This window comes from Macaca fascicularis, chromosome 18 (assembly GCF_037993035.2).
Source record: "Macaca fascicularis isolate 582-1 chromosome 18, T2T-MFA8v1.1".
Lineage (NCBI taxonomy): Eukaryota > Metazoa > Chordata > Mammalia > Primates > Cercopithecidae > Macaca > Macaca fascicularis.
In genome coordinates this window covers 54,186,875-54,210,857 of record NC_088392.1, presented here as the reverse complement: position 1 = coordinate 54,210,857, position 23,983 = coordinate 54,186,875, and the positions used below count along the sequence as shown (strand labels likewise).

Below are 23,983 nucleotides of genomic sequence, written 5' to 3'. Positions count from 1 at the left end.
CCTTTGGGAGGCGAGGTGAGTGGATCACCTGAGGTCAGGAGTTCAAGACCAGTCTGGCCAACATGGTGGAAACCCATTTCTACTGAAAATACAAAAATTAGCCAGATATGGTGGTGCACGTATGTAATCCCACCTACTGGAGAGGCTGAGACAGGAGGATCACTTGAATCTGAGAGGCAAAGGTTGCAGTGAGCCAGGATTGTACCACTGCACTCTAGTCTGGGTGACAGAGTGAGACTCTGTCTCAAAAAACAAACAAACAAAATTTAAACTCTCATAGATCCATCATCTGGCCTCAAGAGTTGTCAACTCATGGCTAGTTTTGTGGCATGGATACCTCTTTCTCTTTGTCTCCCTCCGACCTGTTTTGTTGTTGAAGAAGAAATTGAGGTATTTCTCATTTCCAGTTTCCTGCAGTCTGGATTTGCATCCCTTTAATGGTGCATGTCATGTGCCTTTGTCTCACATATTTCCTGTGAATTAGGTCTAGAGGCTTGATCAGGTTGAGGATCTTTTTCCCCCTAGCAAAAACACAGATGGTATATGTATACGTTAATACTCTTCATTTAAAAATTGAGCAGCGTGAAAACGTTTCTATTTTCATTTTTCTGTAACACATTATTTTATACTAAAATAGGGCATGGGTAACAGAGGATATTTATAATCAGGGCCACTAGATGTCTCCCACCTACTCTTTATGTTTTCTGTGCCATCCACAAAAGATCTTTGTCACCTTCAGACCTCTGCTGGTTCCTTTTGACCCCTGATATACCAGTCCCAAAATCTGTTGGTTGTTCTTTACTTTCGGAGGAGACTGGCAAGTAGAAATGACTATACGAGTTTTACAATTTATGATTTTTAAAGCTTTAAAGGCTTATTTTGTATGGAGCATTGCACTTCTGTATTTGTATTATAGTTTTTACTACACTTGTTGATGATTTTTGTCATTGAGAATTTAAAAAAATTCTACCAACCATTATATTTAAGGAGCTTACTTACTGGGCAAATATTAGGCAGGACTTGTTTTTAAAAACTTGTTTTTACTTGAGTTTCCTATAATTTTTAAAGTGATTTGTTCCTCATAAAAACACAGTTTATCCTGAGAACAGGGGAAAACTAATGCACACTTTTTTCATCATCATTCTCTGAAATCTGTTTTTAAATTCTGGACATGGTTGAGGACACAATGAATAGTTTCACATCCTGCAGCTCTGGTATTGGTCGGTGGCTTTGTACCACTGGCCGAAACAATCACCTAAATAAAGTCAACTTTACCAGCTAGTCTTGTTCTTGCACAGGTGAAGCCTGACTGAAGAGAGGTGGCTTTTCTGCACCTTGATGCCACTATTTTTGTTTAGAAATGTTTTGAGGATGCCTAAAAAACATTCTACAAGAGAATAAAACTTTAGATTTTTAAAATAAGTAATGCATAAAATGTATTTTCATCCCGTTTTTGGCCCCACCCCATTCTTTAGCCATCCCTTTTAGATGAGAAGTTTTTAACATAGTACCTTCCAAATTTAATGAATCCCAGAACCTGTTTTTCTTGGATATTTATTAACATCTCAAAAGCATATAATAAGGAACAAAGCTTGGGAAGTGCTCATCAGGCACATTGCTCTTTTTATGTCTATATCAAGAGATAACATTACTTTTGATGAGAATACTTGTTCTAATGGGAGGGGTACATGAGATAGGTTTGACAATCATTATAATGAGAGATAGTAATTGGTTAGAGACATAAGAACCCTGGATAAAATAATGTCATAGTCAAGAGTAGTAAATAACCACTACAGAGAGATTCAGAAAAGCTACAGGCAAGAGAAGCCATTTTAGTTGGGCATGGGAAGGCAAATAGGAATTTGGTGTTGCAGCGATGGAAGTGGGAACGGGATGTGAGCAAAGGCATGGAAGCAGGAAAATGTGAGGCACGTTGGAAGGAAGGCAGTGGGTGGCTGTTTGACCAGAAGATGAAGTACTGTGGGGTGGGAGAAGAAGGCCTAGCAGGTGATAGGTTTGGAAAATTAGGTTCAATTCCACATTACAGAGGTTGGACTCTAGGAGGCCATAGGAATAACAGTGAAGTCTGCACTTTAGGGAGGTCATTGTGGGAGTAGCTTTTGAGATGGGAGCCAACACCATGCAGTGACTCAGGTGAGTGGGGCAAGGTGAGGAAGTCTTGAATCAGGACACTGGTGTGGAGGTGGAAGACAAGACAGCCCCTTGGAAGGGTTAACAGCCTTGGAGAGGGTGGGCCCAGAAAGGGGTCTGGTTGTTGAGGGCACAGTTCAAACACAAATGTTATTAAATAGAATCATGAATCAATCAATTGCTATGAAATTAATGTTAGTTAAGTTTCCTCCTATTCTTAGTTCTAGAGCCAGTACAAAAGCCTCATGAAGGTCCTGGAGAAATGGGGAAACCAGTCGTCATTCCTAAAGAGGATCAAGAAAAGATGAAAGAGATGTTTAAAATCAATCAGTTCAATTTAATGGCAAGTGAGATGATTGCACTCAACAGATCTTTACCAGATGTTAGGTTAGAAGGGTAAGTACCTATTGTGGTCCTGATAGTATGTGAATGAAAAGTATGTTCTGAATTTTCAGTAAATTGCACTTGAGTGCTGATTGTTCTTAAGGCAAATGTTATATCACTATGTTACTACTTACCCCACTTAGAAAATAATTAATGCTGATAGAAATAATATCTCAAGCTTCTACTGATTATTAGCACTATGTATTTCAGGCATTGGAAGATAATTATTTATCTTAATGGATTAGTAGGGGATTTTAAACTTTATTATTACCAAAATACTCACGTACTCAACTTTTTACAAAAGATTTAAGTTGTATGTAACTTGAAACAGTGAAAAAAACAGTCATAAGTGCACAGTTCGCTGAATTTTTGCTATGTATACACCTGTGTAACCATCAGCCAAATCAAGACATAGAATGATCCCATCACCCTTGAAAGTCTCTTTATGTTTTTTGTAGTCAGTACTTCCATCCCCAGAGGCAGCCATTATATTGACCTCTCTAAACATAGAGTAGTTTTGTCTCTTTTTGAACTTTTTATAATGGATCCACACCATTTTTTGTGCCTTTAAGATTCATATTGTTGCATATATCAGAAGTTTATTCTTTTCTACTGTAGTATAGTGATTTGTAATATGAATATGCCATCGTTTATTTATACATTGATAGACCTTTGGATTATTTCTACTTTTTGACCACTATAAATAAAACTGTGGTGACATTCTTGTTCATGTCTTTTGGAGGACTTAAGTGCCCGTTACTGTTTGCTATATACTAGAGAAAGGAATAGATTATGCATTTATATAGCATTAGCATGTGTTACCAGACATTTTCCCAAAATGTTTATACCAATTTACACTCCTATCCGCAATATACAAATTAGATGTCTAGTTGTGCCGTAAGAAGAAGGTAATACAAGGTACTAGAGTACAATAGGCTGAGTTAAAAGCAAGCAAACTACAGAAAATAGGTAGAGTAAGTGAACATATACATTCTGTGCTGAGGCCCCCTGCACTCCTTGTTCCCACTGATGCTGGCAGCCAAGTTTGCCTCCTCCAGAGAAGAGACTGGAAGATCTTTCTCATCAGAATTGGATAGCCCTAGAGAGAAGGGTAAGTACCTAGTGTGGTCCTCAGAGTATGTGAATGAAAAGTATGTTCTGAATTTCCAAGAAATTGCATTTTAGTGCTGATTGACTTGGGAAAGTTTCCAACTTAATGGCACAGCCTGATCACCCTTACAGAAATGCATAGTCAGTGAGTCCTACTCACGTGTTTAGGCCTCATATTCAGCCTCTTGGTCTTGCATTCTTAGTAACAAATAGATAAGCAAAGAATACTAGACATCTCAGGAAGCCCTCAACAAACAGAAAAAAGCAACTTTGAGGGAAGAAAAACTATTAAGGTAGAACACATTAAGAGAAATAACTAATAACCTCAACAAAATAGAGAATATATTACAACCATAAAATAAGAATAGGATACTATTCAAAAGTTACACTGAGAGAACCAGAAAGAGCTTTTGAAAATAAAAAAATGAAAATAAAAATGCAACAAAGAGATGGACAACAGTAAAATTATATGAACATTGAAATGACAATCAGGAAATCCAATATTTTAATAATAGGAGTCTCAAAAAGAATTTTAAAAATAGGGAAGAGAAAATTTATCCACAAAATTTTCCATAACTGAACTGCACAAATTTTCAAATTGGAAGAGCCCACCAACTTTTTGTGACAATAGATGAAGATAGACTGCACTCCAAGACATTGTGACTTTTAGAGAACACTGAGGATTTCAGCTCCCAAGGGGGAAAAAGAAAGACCTTTTACAGGTTTCTTAAGAGGCGAAAGCAGGTCACAATCAAAAGGGTTATTAATCAGAATGCCTTCAAACTTCTCAGCAGCAACTCTAGAAACAAAGGAGCAAAATTCTAAAGGAAAATAATTTCTAATCTAAAATGTTATATTTAGCCAAACTTGCAATAAAGTGCACCGGTTAAATGAGGATATTTTTGGACATGCAAGATCTCAGAACATTGAACTGCCACACATCCATTCTCAGGAAGTTACTAGAGATAGGACACTACCATTTAAAACCTTAGTTTTAAATAAACTAAGGACAAGAAAGACATAGAATGTAAAAAACAGGAGATTCAGCTTGTGTGAGAAATGGTGAGAATGACCAGAAGATGATGAAGGGAGAGCCTGAGTGAGAGTTGCACAGGCAGAAGCGACCAGCCCAGACGGAGCCGGTGAGAAAATTCCAGAAGAGACTTCAAGAAGATGCCACTGAAGTTACACCTGATATGGCTGAATGTCTACAGTAGATTTAGACAATTGATGGGAAGTTTGGGATTAAAATACATAGAAAACCACAGTAAGAAAAAAAAATTAAATGGGCACTACCTTCAGGGAAAACTTTAAAAAACTTGTTCAGAGAAAACAAAAGTAATCATGGTTTACTACTACATGGCTTAGCCATGAATAAGTCATGATAAGGTAACTGTTGAATACTGTGCATGTAAAAATTAAACAAAGGAGATGAAGACTATCTCTTTATCCAGCAAGTTGATTAAGTGGAGATCCGTCAAAAGAAGCTTAATTTGTAAAGATTTTTCACAAACTGTTTGCTTTCCTGAAAATTTAAACATTGTTGAAGAAAACTGTAGACTCTCCACAGTCTACAGTTTAAATGATGCTTGTATTATAAACAACCTTACACTTCGTTCAAGAGCCTCAACTATTATTGTTTCTAGTAGAATCGTTTTTGTCATTTTAATAACTCCCCTAAGTATATCACCACTCTCAACACATGTTATTAAACATTTATGTCTTTTTGTCTTGATGTGGTTTTTGAAGATACTTTTATTAATGAGTACCTTCTAAGTGCATTGTAAGTCACCAGGTTTTGGACATTGAACAGCTTTATGATACTAGGAACAGTGTTGAAATGGTGTGATACAAATGCTTATGCACCAAGTTTCACACTTGATGATCAAGACTCCTCAGACCCGACAAAGTCCACTTTTGTGAAAGCTGCCAGTACATAGTCCTTCTGGCCAACCACTGGGTCTCTGTGGGACTGGGCTGCCTAGGAGGTAGTGCAGAGTCACTGCTACCACTGAGTAGCCTTTTTATGTCTTCATTCCATCTCTGGACTGATACCCTTTAAAAAAAAAAAAAAGTTTTAGAATTTTTATTATGGAAAATTTCAAATGTATACAAAAATAGAGATAATAATGTAATGAACCCTCATGTATTCACCACTCAGCCTCAGCAATTCCTAACAGTTTTGTCTTATGAATTCTTATACCCTCTGAGATGTCCCCCAACAATCTTTGCCTCCTGGGATTCACACCTCTTTGTAGTCTCCATGTTGCACTAAGATTGGTCTGTTTGAGCAATAGAACATGGTGCAAGTAAAATGAAGTATCTCCTTCAATATTATGTTATCAAATATGCTGTGGCTTCCACATTGGTCTTTACTCTTGCTGTGATCATTTGCTCTGGGATAAGCCCCTGACACAATAGCAGCAGCCCTATGTCGACACTTGTGTGGTTTATGGCTTTTTGTGAACAACCAGGTAAGTAAGATTAGAAGCATATTCTCTAACCCCAAGCAAAGACAGAACATTTCTAAATATTTTGGTATGTAGCTCTGAAAGATAAGGACTCATAGAAAAGAAAAATAAAAATCATGATACCATTTTCACCCCTAAAATAACATAAACATCCCTTCATATCATAAAATACTCAGTTAATATTCAGACTTCCCTAGTTATGACATACATATTTCTTTTTTTATAGTGTAGGTGTCAGGATCAAAATTGCAGCTGGTGGATATTCTCTTAAGTCTCTTTTATAAAGTCTGTAGGTTCCTTCTCTATCTTTTTTCCTTACAGTTTATTATTTGAAGAATCCAGGTAGAATACCTCACATCTTTTCTCAGCCTACATTTTGCTGACTGCATCACTGTGGTGTCATTGAACATGTTCTTCAGTTCCCTGTCCTGTGAATTGGTAGTTAGACCTAAAGGCATATTGTACCAATATCCTTAAAGTCAAGTAAATTGTGTGCTTGTGGTATTAAAAGTGTGAGATCTGGCCCATAATATGCATTGTTATTGGACAGGTTCATTACATGTTTCATTTGTCTATTTTCTCTTTTTGTAGCTCATGTTAGCTAGGAATTAAGTGCATTGAGGAAGAAAATATGTTATCAAAGTTGACAATGTGAATGCTGCATATCAAAACTTGTGGAATGAAGCTAATTCCATGCTTAGGTGATAATATGTACCATTAAATACATATGACTTTTTTTAAAAAGAAGATGGAAAATTACTGAACTAACCATCTTAAGAAATTAGAAAAGGAACAAATTAGAATAAGTAGAAGAAAGAGTGGAAACTTAAAGCTTGGAAACTTAGGAAATAAAAATGTACAGTAGAGGAACAGCAAAGTCAAAAGTTCATGGGAAAAAAAAATGTTAAAATCAAGAAAATAAGGAGAGTCACAAATCCATATAAGGAGTGAAAGCTGGTGTCATTACAGATCCAGACCTTAGAAGATAATATATCACAAAGATGAGAAATTATAAAGTAGAATACAAACATCAAGTATAGAGGCTCAACAAAGCTGAAAGTTCTTTGGAAAAAAATCAATAAAATAATAAAATCAAAAAACGCCTTCCTAAATAGCAAATAATGGTATGAAAAAGACAGCATCCCTGCACATCCTGCAGACATTTGAAAGATTATACGTAGATTTTATGAGGTTTTTTAAATAGTCAAACTCATAGAGGCAGGGTGTAGAATGGTAGTTGCCAGGGTTCAGTGGCAGGGGAGAAAGGAGGAGATGCTGATTAGTGTTTCAGTTATGCAAGATGAATAAGGACTAGATATCTGCTATACAGTATTGTGCCTGTAGATAACAATACTGCATTGTACCCTTAAAAACCTAGATCTCATGGTAAGTGTTCTTACCACAATGACATAAAGATAAGATTATAAGTGAATATTATAAATAACATCCCAATTTTTAAAAATTTAGATGAACTTACTAGTTCCTAGAAAAATATAACTTAGTGAAACTGACATCAGAGAAAAGTAGAAAATATAAGTGTTATAGCTATTAAGTATTAAGTTATAGCTATTAAGTGTTATAATATTAATATAAGCTATTAAATTAATTATTTAAAATCATTACACACGGCTGGGCACGGTGGCTCACACCTGTAATCCCAGCACTTTGGGAGGCTGAGGCAGGCAGATCATGAGGTCAGGAGATCAAGACTATCCTGGTTAACATGGTGAAACCCGGTCTCTACTAAAACTGCAAATTAGCCAGGCGTGGTGGCACATGCCTGTAGTCCCACTTACTCAGGAGGCTGAGGCAGGAGAATGGCGTGAGCCCGGGAGGTGGAGCTTGTAGTGAGCCCAGGTCACACCACTGCACTCCAGCCTGCGCGACAGAGCAAGACTCCATCTCAAAGGAAAAAAAAAAATCGTTACACACAGACACTCACAAAGTCAGACATAAACACAGACTTCCAGGCATAGATGGCTTTGCCAATGAAAACGAAGCAACATATCAAACTTATTTCATGAAATCAGCATGATCTTGATATGAAAATCCAACAAGGTTATTACAACAAAGAAATATTACAGACCAGTAATCTCGATATGGATGCAGATTTACAAGTGAAATCCAGCAATATAAATAATACATTAAAAATCAATTGGTTTATTCCAGGCATGTGAAGTTGGTTTAGGATTTGAAAATCATTTAGATTCACCACATTTATAGGGAAACAGGTGGTAAGTTATGTGATCATTTCATTAGATACAGGAAAAACATTTGATAAAATTTGTCACTGTCATGATAAAACCCCTTAGCAAACTAGGAATAGAAGGGAACTTCCTTAATCTGACAAAATGTTTCTAGAAAAACAAAACCCTCCCAGCAAATATCTATATTTAATAATAATTTTGAAAGCTTTCCCTTTGAGATCTGGAACATGACACAGATGCCTGTTAACACCACTTCTGTTCAGTGTCGTACTGGAGGTCTTAACCAGTGTAAGGAGGCGAGCAAAATAAGTAACTGTTACAAGGATTGGAAAAGAGGAATTAAAATTTGTTAAAATGTATTAATTTAAGAAGTTCATTAAAATTTTATTATTTGCAGTTGACATGATTGTGTATAACAAAAATCCAAAAGAATTAGAGGATTAGAATCAAAAAGTGTTTAGAGACTGGGCACGGTGATTCACACCTGTAACCCTAGCACTTTGGGCACCTGAAGCAGGAAGATTGCTTGAGTCCAGGAATTCAAGACCAGCCTGAGCAACATGATGAGACCCCATCTCTACAAAAAAATTATATAAATAGCTGGACACAGTGGTTCATAGCTGTAGTCCCAGCTACTCAGGAGGCTGAGGCAGAAGGATGTCCTGAGCTCGGGAGTTCGAGGTTGCAGTGAACCATGATTATGCCACACTGCATTCCAGCCTCGGTGACAGTGTGAGACTGTGTCTCCAAAAAAAAAAATGTATTCAGCAAGGTTGAAGATTTTAAGGTTAATATTAAAAAGAAAAATAAATTGCATTTCTGTATGTTGTTTTCTTACAAAAGCTAGGAAATAAAACAATTTTAAATAATACTTATAATGCAATCTGAAAATATCAGATATCCAAGAAAGGCTTTTCAGAGTAAACTCTAAAGCAAAGAAAAATTAAATACCTAAATAAATGGAGAACTATCCCACATTCTTGGGGTCGGACTCCTTAATATTATAAAGATGTTGGTTCTTTCCACATTCATTAGTAGATTTAATGCAGTTCCAATCATAACCACGTTTGCATATGTAATTTGACCAGTTGATTCTCAAATGTGACTGGAAACGCAAAGACCTGGAAGAGCTAGACATTCTTATAGAACTATTAAGATTTCTTAGAAAACTATAGTAATTAAAATAATGTGGTATTGTTGCAAGGATAGACAAGCAGATCAGTGGAACACAATAGCGAGTTCATGACCAGTCCAATACATACTTGAACACTTGGTTTAGGACAAAGGTGGCACTATGTGGCAGTAGGAGAAGGATGATCTTCTAAAAAATGAACAAATGAGTTCTGCTGGGCCAACTTGATATAATTCAAGACAAAACTGAAACTGCATCTTTACCTCACACCATACAGAAAAATCAATTTTATATGTATTACCTGAAATAAATGTGAAGGCAAACCAGCAAAGCCCTAAAAGTTCACATAGGAGAAAATAGATCTTTGTGATCTTGGCATAGGAAAGGACTTTGTTTTAGGTGTATTTCTACTAGATGGCTGGACTTTTTTCTTTTAAATGACAGCCTACCATTTATTTATTTAATTTTTTGCTTCTCTCGTGCTCATGTTCATAGGCAGCCTACCATTGAATGGACTCTCACTATGTATGTACACGCATATATATTTTTGAGGAACAGGGTCTTGCTCTGTTGCCCAGGCTGGAGTGCAGTGGCGCAGTCACAGCTGGCTGCAGCCTCAACCTCCTGGGCTCAAATGGTCATCCCACCTCAGCCTCTCGAGTAACAAGGACTACAGGTACATACCACTACACTTGGCTAATTTTTTAAATGTTTTGTAGAGATGGGGGTCTCACCATGTTGCCCAGGCTGGAACTTTGTGTTCTAAATTTAATCTTTGGTTTTTAATAGATGACTTTTGTGTATATTATGACTTGATCTACATGTATTATGACTTGATATATTTGAACTTTTTATGTTGAACCATATGAAACTGATATTCAACCACTTTTGACCCATGAAAATGACAGTTTCATAAACTTTGACCTAATAAATCTTGCTTTCTGTTTAGTATCTTTTTCCTTTTTTTCCTCTTTTCCTGCTTTTCTAATTGATACAGTTTCAACTGGTAAAGTTTTAGTATTCATGTTTTTCTGTCTCTTGGTTTGGAAGCTGTATACTTTTCCTTTATTAGTAAGACCTATGTATCTTGTAATTGTGAAGGTGTAGATTTATCTTTATGTATCTACATGTTCAGTGCACATAGTGTACTTTTGATGTGAGCACTGATATTATTCTTCAATTGTGGGACATTCCTAGCTGTAATCTCAAATACTGCTGCTTCATTATTTCCTCCAGTCTGTTCTTTTGGAGCTACTTATATGCATATACTAGAGCTTCTCAATCTATACTCTTATTTTTTCTCTGTTTGTTCCTTTTCAAATTGTCTCTAGGTAAATTTCTCATTAATATCTTGATAATGGCAAAGTCCAAGTCTGGCTCTGCCATTTACTGGCTATGTGGTTTAGGACAAGTTGCCTGACTTTTCTGTACCTCAGGTCCTTATCTCTAAGATAAGGAGAATTACAAGGGTGGTTGTGAGGATTTGTAAAGTGCTTTGCACGCTTCCTGCAATCTAGGATACAGAGAAGGCCTCTGTTCAAGGAGTGAGCTCCACGTCCCTATTTGATTCTCAGAAGAAGCTGACTCCAAAGGGACTTTTCCATCTCCACTTTTTTTTCTTTATTTTACTAGTCATTTCCTGACTTCCAAAGCAGATTCACAATGAAATGCCAAGTGGTAAATATTAGATAGTATTTTCTTAAGCCTCAGCTGTGCTGGACAGAGGTAGTCAGCTGCTTTCCATTCCTGCTCCCCTATGTGGAAGAAATGATGCTGTGGGATGGCCCCTGGAGTGCAGCTTTTTCACCACCTTTTGGAATCCAGAGAAACCTTGCTTATGTTCTAAGACATGGGCTTAACTGGTGTGTAGCTGGCTGTGTCCAGATCATCCTGTCTGCCAATAACTTCTACTGCCTTGTACAGTCTCTAAGGGCACGTTTCCTGAAGGAAACTGGAGGGAAGAATGACATTATTACTGTTCAGAAGAGTTAAATAGAACCAACAGTCCCTGAATAACTTTCCTCATGTGTAATCTTAGGGAAGGAAGTGTAAGACAGATTCCAAATCATCTAGTAAGCCAGTTCCATCCTATATAGTTAGTCTTAGATATTTAAAAAGTAATTTTAATAACATTTATTGAATGCTTTATTATATACCAGTATTATACACATTGTCATATTCAAACAGATGGGCAAAGTAGTAGTAATGTGCTCAGTTTACAAATGGGGAAACTTGGACTTAGGGAAATTAAATGATTTGTCCAAAGTACAGTTAGTAAGTGACGCAAGTGAAATTTGAATCTAGGTCTCAGGGTCAAAATATGTGCTCTGAATCACTGTGCTTTGCTCTTACTTTTATGGTTAGATCTTAGTTGATCTTCTCTGAATGAGAGTATACAGAGAAGTAATTTTGTAACATTGCCAAACACTGCCTGGCAGGTAGCCAGACATTTTATGAAATATGAGTTGTCATTGATAAATGCTAGTGACAGATGAAATTTAATGGGGGAAAAAGAATACATTGAAAATCATAGCTTGAAGGGACATGGAGGAGAGCATCGGATTATACATGCATAGTCACCTTGGTGTAGAAATTTCTTGAAAATTCTTTTCTTGGCTCTTTTTTCAAACTATAGTTCTTGACATATATGTGGATGACTGATGAGCATTACAAGTTTTATCATAAGTTGTGGATTCAGCTTGTAGTTCTGTTACTAGCTGCTATCATGAACAATCTACTTTATTACTTTAAGCTTCAGTTTCCTCATCTGTAAAATTTGGAGAGTAATAACTCTGTCTTAGGGTTGTTACAAGCATACATGGGATAATATATTTAATCCTCTTAATGCAGTTTCAGGAACTTAATAAAAAGTCAGCAGGACCTTTTCAGGCCAGTGCCCTGAGATAAGATAAATAGAGTAGGACTTTTTTAGTAATGGGGTCTCACTTTGTTGCCCAGGCTGGTCTCAAACTCCTGGGCTCAAGTGATCCTCCTGCCACAGCCTTGCAAAGTGCTGGGATTGTAGACATGAGCCACTGCATCCAGCCAGAGTAGGACTATAACAATAGAAAAATATTAGTAATAGTAAGTACCAAGCAACTTCTGTAGCTCTATATTTCTGAATTGTTAGGTACACTTATGTGTTATTTAATGACTGGGGTATGTTCTGAGAAATAGGTCATTAGACAATTTTGTCATCGTGTAAACATTATAGAGTGTACTTACACAAACCTAGATGGTCCAGCCTACTACACACCTAGGCTATACGGTATAGCCTATTACTCCCAGTCTGTAAACCTGCATAGTATATTTCTGTACTGAATGCTGTAGGCAGTTGTGTAGTACAGTAGTGCTTGTGTATGTAAACGTAGAAAGATACAGTATAAATATGGTATAAAAGATGAAAAATGGTACACGTGTATAGGGCACTTACCATGAATGGAGCTTGCAGAAGTGGAACTTGCTCTGGGTGAGTGAGTGCTGAGTGGATGTGAAGGCCTAAGACTTTACTGTATACACTGCTGTAGACTTTATCAACACTGTACACTTAGGCTCTACTAAATGTACTTTGCATATTAAGTAATTATGCTAGTATGTTGATGGTGGCCACAATGACACTAGGCCATATGTATTTTTCAGCTCCATTATAATGATATGGGACTACCATCATATATGTGGTCTGTTGTTGTGGGGGTGCTGTTGAAGTTCAGCAGGGTGAATGCCCTGGTTATCCACCGCAGTCCACTGGCAGCCGCACAGTTTGAGGGAGAGGAAAACAAATGGAAGCACGCTGGAACCGGGGAGGGAAGTATCTTCCTCCTGCATTGTCCCTCCAGCACCTTCTACCTACAGAGCTTAAGTATGCATCATGCATACTGCGAAGGAGAAATGCTTATAGGGGCTGGTTCCATTATCACAGTGCAGGTAATAAAAGGTGTATTTCGAACTAAGAGGCAATACCTTGATAATGGGCACACTACATGGCAATGATGAGTCATCTCCAAGAGCTAATGTATTATGTGTTTGTGGATGCTTGCACTTTAAAAATTGTTTTAATTTATAAGATGGTAAACATTAATAGCCATAATCCACATACACAAAAGCCCTTTGGGGTCCTCAGTTTCTAAGTGTGTAAAGGGATTATAAGTCAAAAAGTTTGAGAACTGTTGCTTTATATTACTCCCTTTAAGTAATGTTCAAAAAGTCAGGCAAAACTCATCAGTAGTACTAGAAGTCCTGTAGAGTGGTTACCTTAGAGAGGGGCACAAAAGAATCCTCTGGGGTATTGGTAATGATCTGTTTCTTTATCTGGGTGCTGACTGCTTGATGCTTTCACTGTGGAAATTCATTCAGCTGTACACTTATGATTTGTCAACTTTTTGCATGTATATATTTCAATAGAAAGTTTAAGACTATTCCATTTCTTCCTAACCTATACCTTGCTGTTAAACCTATATGTAACTTTTAGAAATTAGCATAAACTGGCCAGGCGCGGTGGCTCACGCTTGTAATCCCAACACTTTGGGAGGCTGAGGTGGGTGGATCACGAGGTCAGGAGATGGAGACCATCCTGGCTAACACGGTGAAACCCTGTCTCTACTAAAAATGCAAAAAATTAGCCGAGCGTGGTGGCGGGTGCCTGTAGTTCCAGCTACTCGGGAGGCTGAGGCAGGAGAATGGCGTGAACCCGGGAGGCAGAGCTTGCAGTGAGCCGAGATCACGCCACCGCACTCCAGCCTGGGCGACAGAGCGAGACTGCGTCTCCAAAAAAAAAAAAAAAAAAGAAATTAGCACTTACACTGGCTAGTTTTCATAACTGAGGATAAAAGTCTCACTTGGGCCAGTGTGGAAGAAAGCTGCTTCCTGAACATGGTCTGTGGCCTTTCTCCTCATCCTCAGCTCTGTGTTCTATGAACCGGTCCCCCTACCCACCTCATACCCTGAAACACAAAAGGACAGGTGGTTTCTTGATTGGAAAAGCTTAGCTAGAATGCTAAAAGGCTCTTTGGTTCTTCTCAAGTACCTTGTGGCTCTTCCAGGTTAGGGGTGTGTGTTTGTGTGTTTTTGTACCTGTTCTGAGGTTAATTATGGTTGTTTAATATTTTCTCTATGTTTTCTCATTTGCTTTGAGAGAATATTAACTTTTATGAACTCGTTATGGCTTCTGATTAACCATTTGATTTAAAAAAATTATTTCATTTTTATCTGTCCTTCTGGCTCGTAATATTGCTTCTCCCTCTGATTCTTCCATCCAATTTCTTTCTAGTGTTCTTATACTCTTATAATCTTACTTCCTTCCCATACAGTTTTAGAATTTTATTCTTTAACATATCATACAAATAGTAAATTTGGGTTATCACTTCTCTTCTGCAGAACCTGCTGTCTCCACATTTTTCTGTCTTCCTTTCTGTTTCCTAGCCATAGACATGGCTAACAGTACCATTTGTACACTATACATCTTTCATGCATCACTTGATTTTATTATTTTACTTTATTTTGGTAAGGTAGGAACTACATGGCCACTTTGGCTGTTTCCTGCTTCCCAATTCTACGATAATAATAAGTAGGATTCACTTGGGAAAAGAGATTGTATGTGGCATAATAAGATTCAGCTAAATAATATAAGAAACTCTTTTTCTGATTCCCTTTTACCCATACATAGGCCATTCCTGACTTCAGAGTCTTATTCCAGGAGTCTGTGCATCAGGAATTCAACATATAGGTTGCTCAGCTATGATGTACCTGAAACTAGTACTAATTATAATACATAAATATTGTAGCCACCATTTATAACAGAGTTTTGATGGGAAACTATTTTCAGAAGTATTATTAGTACTGCTGAGAACACATCTTTTCCCCTCTCGCCTAGTCTTTTGGGCCCCACCTCTTTAGTCTAGACTTGGAAGGAGGGAGCTGCAGACAGGGTGGCAGGCTGTGTGGGCCTTCTTGTGGTTGTTAGAGTGAACATAGGGAGTGGGCAGTGAAGTGGAAATGAGGCTGTGGGTAGAGAGGAGGTTACTGGTAGTAGGAGATGGAGACCATCCTGTGAAAGAGGTCTTGGGAGTGGTGAAGAGGGAGAGAGGGGCTGCAGTGGAATATATCGAAGGACAGGAACAGCTACTTGTTGCTCCTTGTCTCCTGGGAGAGAGAAAGGACAAGGGCTGTTGGGGCCCCTATGGTGACTTCTTCTTTCAACCCTTTTACCTTGTCATCTTTTTACCCTTCCTTTTTCCTTTTCTTCCAACTGCCAGCCGGCAGCCCTAGGGTAGAGTGTTCAATAAGAAGAGTTATTTCAGCAGCTTCAGAAGAGGAGTCTTGTTTGTGTTTTCTTCATTTCCTCCCCATCCTTCCCTTTCTTCACTCCCACTGACAGGCGATTACAGTTGAGACTTGAGGAGCTTGAGAGAGAGCAGGGAATAAAGGAAGAAAGAGGAGGGTGGAGCAACTGTTAGAATTGGGGATACCTGGGAGAGAATTACATACGCACTGTTTAGAGCGGGCTTACGTTCTAAAGCACATCTCTTGATCTCAGGTTACCTACTGCTGTTACTTTCTCTAATAGGCTGTTATCTAGTAATTTTATCTAGCTAACAAGGTTGAAAAAGAGACCATGTTGCCTAACAAAGTGCTAGAAACATAAAATTATTGTATGGATTTCGTGTGCATATCTTTTGAGTGTGTTTGGTATTTCTGATGATTGCATGCTCAGGCATAAATAGTCTTTACTGAACGAGGTACATGTTGATATTTAATTATGGAGGTGGCAGCAGCAAGAATTGGAGCAGCAGGGCATGGGCTGTGGAGTCTTCGGTCAGATTCTGCTGCCTCCTCGCTATCCCTGCCCTGTTTCTTATCTGTGAAATGTGGCTGCACGTATCTGTCTTACAGAATGACTAGGAAGATTAAGAGCCTGGTACATGATAGGTACTCACTAAATATTTATCTTCTTTTGTGGAAGGCATATTTTTGTTTAGATTATTAAACTATGTAAACTCCAGTGGTTCTGATTTTTTTTGTCTAATAGGGTCCTTGAAGTACAGTCAGTTTTGGGTAGATAGCTTTATTTCATTCTCTATTAAAGTGAATCACCTGAAAACATTCATCAGGAGGAAGTACCTAATTTTAAGAATATAAATGACATCTTTGAAATAATTTTAATCTAAATATATCATTTTAAATAGGTGCTATTTATTAAACACGTAACATTAACCAAGACTTAAATAAAAAGGTACCAAGGATCCCACCCCTAGAGCAAACTGCTTTTATTGTTCTATCACCCCTTCTAGTCCAGATTCCTTTATTATGCAATCTTAACAGTCACTTTTTATAAAGGCATTTGCTTTGTCTCTAGGTGTAAAACAAAGGTGTATCCAGATAATCTTCCTACAACAAGTGTGGTGATTGTTTTCCACAATGAGGCTTGGAGCACACTTCTGCGAACTGTCCATAGTGTCATTAATCGCTCACCAAGACACATGATAGAAGAAATTGTTCTAGTAGATGATGCCAGTGAAAGAGGTAAATTTTAAATTTTAATGCCAATAATTTGCTACACCTTTTGTCACTAACGGTTAAAGCTAGTTGCTATAATTTTTAACCTAATAATTTTATACAAAATTCTAATTTATCCCAAAAATACAGCATTTGGATTCATTCACATATGTAAAAAAGTACACTCTTGTGAGACTTAAAATATTTAATTAACATTTGATGTGTGTTGCATCTTAATCTTGTTTCAAAAGGAAATAATGCTATATAACAAACTATTATGCAGGACAGTGAAAAAACTCTCATCATTTTGTTAGGATTTTCTCTGTGGGAAGCTGCAGGACTGAGAGTAGAGACAGACTGGATTCTGCTTACATCCATGAATGGAGAAATGTAGCTCCATGTTTAGTAGGAAATATCTCTGACAGCAAGATGGAGCCTTAGCTGGGTGAACCTTTGTTCTCCAGATTTTTCTTAGGTTTCCCTATTTTCTCCATTTCTAAGTTTCAGGAATGATCTATAGCTAGGTACATAAAAGGATTAGGAAGGATGAAAAGGTAGGATGTAATGTGACTGTCATAATAAATCTCTACAGACTGTTGCCTACATGTCCTTCTAGGAATCTCAGAATTTTTCACAAGCCTAAAATATCCCAAACTATAGCATGAAATACTCTTTGGGAAAGGACATATTAATTAAAGGTGCCTGGGTCAATATTATATATTCTGAATCCTTACTAGAGATTTCACACTACAGAGTACCATATAGAAAAGGCTCCGCTTAGTCCATCAGTAAAGAAACTAGCTTAACTTAGATACCCAGCATTTCCTAATTTTCTTATTCATATCTCATCTCTAGGAATCATTGGTGTGTGTTCCACCAATGTTCCTGTGTTCACATGAGAAAAATTTAGAGCTACAGAAAATAATTTCCTACTTCTTTTCTTCATCAGCCTTAAATGATCTACCGTTTTAACCTCTCTTGCTAGTATCTTCGACTTTCTTGCCTATTCTCCCATTGCATCTGCTATGATTTAGTTAAGTATCATACTTTCTCCTTCCTGTGCCCACACTGAATACATGCATTTAATAGAAATGAAGTTTATTCATGTAAAATATCAATTATTTGGAGTAATTAGTGCAATAAAAACTATTTAAATCTTATTACTTTGCCAGATTATACAGATGCAAATGAAGAATAAGATAAATCCTACCTTTTAAATTAGCCTATATCTTACATTTTTAATCAAATTAAAGAGAGAGTTTATAATCACACAAGACATTTAAATAGTATAATACATGACATAATTACATGTCAAAAGGAATAAGAGCTGTTAAGAATACCACACGTAAAGAAATAATTGTTGACAACAGAAGTATAAAACTCATGTGGATAATCTATTTGCTAGGAGTTAATCCCTCTGTAAGAAAATTAACCTAAGTTAAGGAGGAATATATACAAACATTTATCCTGCAAATGACTTGTGCTTGGTTTACTTATATGTTAATATTTGCTGGATTAAATATATTCTTCCAGAAGAGATACTTAACCTGAGATAAAATGGATTATTTTTTCATTTCCTCCTTTGTTTTTCTCTTGTTCTGTGAATGCCCAAGAAGGCTGTGTAGAATAATAAATTTTTATAGGATATGACCTAATTTAAAAGGTGCAGAGTCCCACAACAAGTGACAGAGAAACTCACCTATACCAGTTCTGTCTTTCCTTCCCCTCATGCAGACCTCACCTAACACCCCAGTCTGTGTACATCTGTGAGAGGAAACTGGTGTGAGCAGGTGTCTACCTCACTGCTCCACCTGAGGCTTAGTCTCTAGGCGGGGTCCTGGAGTGCTGCTCCAGAGTCCCTGCTGAGGGGTGTGTTTCTCCTTTATCTTCCTGCCTTGGAAGCCTCAAATATCCAGGTTACCATTTCTGATATCTGGGAGACACTAGATCTTTGTTTTTGTGGTTATAATTTGCAGTCTTGCTTTCCAGGTTGAGAATCATCTAATGTGTTTTTCTTTGGCTCCATTGTTTAAGTCGTAATTGTTAGACCCAGAAACCAGAGCAAGCTCTTTGCTTTTATGTAACTCTTTAAATCTGCTTTTTTTTCCTATTCATGAGACACATCCAAGGCACCATCATTTCTCACCCGGATGTGGAAATAGGCTAACAAGTCAAACTAATGTCCCCATATACTCTTACCCCCTCCCATCTAGATGTTCATCATGGTGCCTCCAGAGTGAGCTTTTTTAAAGCATGCAAATCTGATCATTTCGCTTCCATGATTTAAACCCCTCCACTAAGGCCTGTATGACCTGGCCACACCTGGCAACTCCAGTCACACCTTGAACCATTCCCATACTTATTCCCACTGTCCAGTTTTCTTCTTTCAGTTTGTTAAAGAGTATCATCCTTCTTCCTATCTCAGGGCCTTCGCTTGTACTGATTCTGTTCCCTCTCCCTGGAACATTGTTCTGTAGGGAACATTCGTCTCCACCATCTATCTCCCCAGCATTGTCAACATTGAATCATCCATGCATCAGAGTTCAGCTCAGATGTGATATATTTAGAGAGGCCTTTCTTGACCTCTCCAGACCTGTCATGTCTCTCTGAAAACATCTCATAACACTCTACCCCTCTGCAGCTCTAACCAGGGTTTGAATTATTTATTTGTCTGTTTAATAGGTATCTTCCCCCAGTAGACTGTATACTTTGTCAGGTCTGTTGGCTCACCATTATCACCTCACTTCCCACAGTGCCTGTACATAACAACAGTCTAGAATTATATAATGAATGGGTGAAAGAATAATGTACGCTGGTACATTTAATCTTCACATTTACTTCTTTTCTGTGCAAACTTCCTAATTGGGTTGTATAGCATAGATAGTGTGCCCATGGCCTCTGAATACTTGATTTCAGGTTAACCTGCTGAGTAACTCTATTAAAGAAGTATGAAGTAGGTGCTGTAATTATTTGTTTTATTGATGAGGAAAATAAGGCTTAGCATGGTAGATGAGTATCCAAGCCTTGTATAAATCCAGAGCCTGACCTCTTAACTGCTGTGTACCTCACTTCTGATTGCTTCTGGTGCAACTTTACTGTTACAGGATCTGTAATAAAGTAAGAATTTGGACGAATCCCTAGTTTATTTCAGAAGTTATGTAATTTTCATCTCAGAAAGTTATCTTAAGACTTAGAATTTATGTAATGTTTCTAATCTGAGAAGACTATTATTTTTTCATTTTATACAAAAAGCAGAGGTTTATATTTAGTAGAGGTTAGGCATCAGATTTATTAGACTCTGATTTCCTTATTCTTCCCTACTACTCTTTAGAGTTTTGGCTAGCATTTCTCAGACATTGCTGTGAACAGTGAAATTTTTCCCTGATGTTCACACTCTCTGACAATCTCATACCCTGAGAAATGCATAGGGATCCATTTATAGGCCAATAGTTATAAAGATGTCCTAATAAGAAGATTCTCCCTTGTTTTTGATGTAATAGTAGCTTCTAACTATAATCTCTTAACTCATGGCTTCATTTTTATAAAATGAGACTTGGATAGTTCCTAATTCCCCACCCAGCCCTGAGTCCATAATTCTATATTGACTGAAAAGAAGACACCTATATCCTAATGTTATTGTGTGAAAGCCACAAAGATGTCAAACAAAGATGCCAAGAAAATTTGTGGAAGAGCAAATTTTATGAGTTACCAGACCACAGAATCATGCATCTTTTTTTAAATTTTGTTCATAAACAAGATAGTATAGCTTTCAAAGACATGTGGGACTTGGGGACTAGATTGCTTTAGTTCTGAAGAAACATTTTAAACTAATATTTTTGGAAAAACTTGTTGGGAGACACATTGTTTATGACACACCCAGTCTTGATTGATCTAAGGTACTAGATTATATCTTATACTCTACTGCATGAAATTCTATCAAATTCTGGATACAAAGTATTTTAAATTTGCGCTTGATCAGGTGCTTCCACAGACCTGAATTGTTCTCTCTATAGAGTTCCCTTCTAGGATTCTCCTGTTGTAGATAAAAAGATGGGCTTTAAAGTCAGCCTGACCTGGGTTTGAATCTTGGATCCATCCCTTAACAAGCTGTATCACCTTAATCAAATTCATGTAATATGCTGAGCCTTAGATTTTCATTTCTAAAGTATTCATAATAACACTTAACCTCATAGGGTCGTTGTGAGCATTAAATGAGATAAAATATATAATGAGACTAGCATTACATATGTTAACATTGTGCTAAACAGACACAAAATGTTAATAGGTACTACAAAATGTTGCTCTTCTCTGGGATTGGCACTACCCTTACCTTTTTACTCAGAATCAAGTTAGATCCTTCTGACCCTAAGACTTGGTTCATAAAATCACAGTGATATCTTTCAGATAACTTTTTAGCTCAAATATTAGAAAATATATTAGCAGAAATGGTAAAGATCAGTGTTTTGGTGTAGTGGGACACACAGGCCTTTCTCTTTTACAGCTTTTATATCCCTGATTGTTTCATTATTGAGTCATTTTGTCTTGTTGAGTCAAACAGGCAAGAATCATTTTACTCCCATTTGTCTTTTCCACCTCACTATGCAGGAAGCCTTTTGGATCTCTACTTTTAGTATTTAATTAATAGATGTAAGGATAATCTCTCTAGGGGTCCCAGTAGTTTCATCTCAAATATTTTCTTCCCTGGAGAGATTATCCTCATACTTACTGTATGGTGACTAGTTGGAAAGGCATTTGGCCATATTACCACCAATAGCTTCTCTAGCATAAATTCTGTAAACCTACCTGATCTGAACAATATTTTCTCTTTGCTTTGAGGAAGTTGCACCTTTTCTGCTTTTTAAAGTCAGTTGTGAACTTTGGAGGAAAGGTTTGCCTTATCCTATATGCTTGCCTGTGTCCTGAGGAGCATAACCTCTTATCTGAACTCTCCAGGATAGCTATTGATTTCATACACCCACATACTCTCCCTTTCCCCTTTTGCCCCCTTTTTCTCTTATCTTCTTCAATTGCCCTTTCCTTTTTAAACTTCTTTTCTTAACACCTAACTGTCGGTTTAAGGATCTCTATTTGGCATTGCAGTTAACAGTCCAGCATTTCTTTTCCAAGCGTTACCTCACTTTCTGCCTCCTGATTTAAAAAAAAAAAAAAAATGTGTCGTCAAAGACTGTGGTAATCAACAAGACAATTTGTTTCTGCTTTCACAATTTTCTGAACTCTACATATTACATATTCTGTGTCTTCTCTCTGTTGAGGTCTGGATTTAATGCTTTCTTTGTATTGCTGATCCTTAAGCATGATTAGAAAAAGAACTGAGTCTGACAGAGTTACTTAGTGAAACATAGGAGCATTCCTATCCTTGGTTAAGTCTGAGCCCAAAGGCACTCTCCTAATTCTGCATGTAATAAAATAGAGGCAGCTCTAGTCCATTCTCTCGGGGAATATAAAGGCTTCCTTTAGCAAAATGGGTTTGTGAGTCAGGGAGCCTTACTGAGAGTGTTCAGTAAGGGTATGTTGAATAAATATTCCAAATCAAAATTACTTTAATCTGAATAGTGCCAGGCCACACCTGTTTTCATGTTTTGTTTTGTTCATTTTCCAGACTTTTTGAAAAGGCCTTTAGAGAGTTATGTGAAAAAACTAAAAGTACCAGTTCATGTAATTCGAATGGAACAACGTTCTGGATTGATTAGAGCTAGATTAAAAGGAGCTGCTGTGTCTAAAGGCCAAGTGATCACCTTCCTGGATGCCCATTGTGAGTGTACAGTGGGATGGCTGGAGCCTCTCTTGGCCAGGATCAAACATGACAGGTAATTTTCTGGTGTCTGTAAGTTTGTTTTTAGTACATTTGTCCTAAACTATCTGGTTAATTGCCAAATTCTATGTTTTTAAATAAATATAAAAGTAATTGCCTCCCAAGTTTGCTTTAAAATATCTGTGTAAAGGACTCTAAAGAAAATATCTAGAAGACCACATTCTGAAGCCTGGCATGAATGTTTGCAAACTGTCGTGCTAATAGGGAGTGATTAGGAAGCATGTCGTTGGAATGTATACTATATGCTCTGTTCACCAAGCTGGAGCAGAACAGATAGATGGTGAACTCGGGGAAGACAGCATAAAACCCTTCACTTGTCCTTGCTCTCTAAAGCTAACACTGGAGCAGGCAGATCCTCTCAACTTGTAGTGCAGCAAGAAGTAGAAGAGAATGGAGAGAAGCACATTGTGTCCTGAAATGCTTAATTTTATATGGAAAGCACCATAATCTTGGATAACACAGGAAGAACAGTGGTGTAATGAACACCTATGGTTATAGTTTTTCATGTTACACATTTTTCAAATAACTCCTTATTTCTGGCTTAGTTCTTGTGCATCAGGAGAGAACTTGACTTCAGTCTGCTACATCTATGTTGGTTGAATTTCTGCTTGTCATTGTAATTTGAGGTAGAGACTATCCTTGTTAACCTTTAAGTTTAGATTTTAGTGGAGTGAACTTTTACTAATCAAGTGGAGCACGGTGGGAGCTAAAGCCACAGCATCTATTCTATTTGATAGCAAATGCTGGATCTACTTTTTTTTCCCATTCAAAGATGAATACATAGGAAAACTCAGCATTGGGCCAATCAATGGGAAAGTAGAGCAGCTTTAGAAAAAAAAACATTCCCTGAAGAATCAAAAGAATAACATATCCCTGTAAATTCTTTTCTTTAAATAATAGATGACTGTTTTAGGGAATATTTGCTTGCCTGAAGATAATACATAACCCATAGAGAGAAAGCAAGGTGAGGTGATGACAGAAGTATGGAAGGGAGTCAGCTGAAATAGCAACCACAGTGACTTCCCGTTTGGGCTGTATGGTGGACTTGATATTCAGAATAACTTTTCCAACTGAAAAAGCTGGATAAAAGGCCAAACAAATTTTAAATGCATCATTGAGTTGGCACAAAAGTAAGAAATTTGCAGATCTTGAAAAGAAGTGAGAGCAAATGTGCAGTCCAAACACTAAAGCCAGCTTTCACTGG

General features: G+C 37.3%; 1 protein-coding gene across 5 annotated transcripts in view; it reads left to right on the top strand.

The window, feature by feature from the left end:
• GALNT1 (polypeptide N-acetylgalactosaminyltransferase 1) overlaps positions 1 to 23,983 on the top strand; it is a 322,829-nt gene that overhangs the window by 270,655 nt on the left and 28,191 nt on the right. For all 5 annotated transcript variants that reach the window (XM_065534313.2, XM_045377653.3, XM_065534311.2 and 2 more), the window contains 3 exons: positions 2,373 to 2,547; positions 16,807 to 16,973; positions 22,567 to 22,774. In XM_065534313.2, the coding sequence (XP_065390385.1) occupies positions 2,373 to 2,547; positions 16,807 to 16,973; positions 22,567 to 22,774 (550 nt within the window). The remainder of the gene's footprint in view (positions 1 to 2,372; positions 2,548 to 16,806; positions 16,974 to 22,566; positions 22,775 to 23,983) is intronic.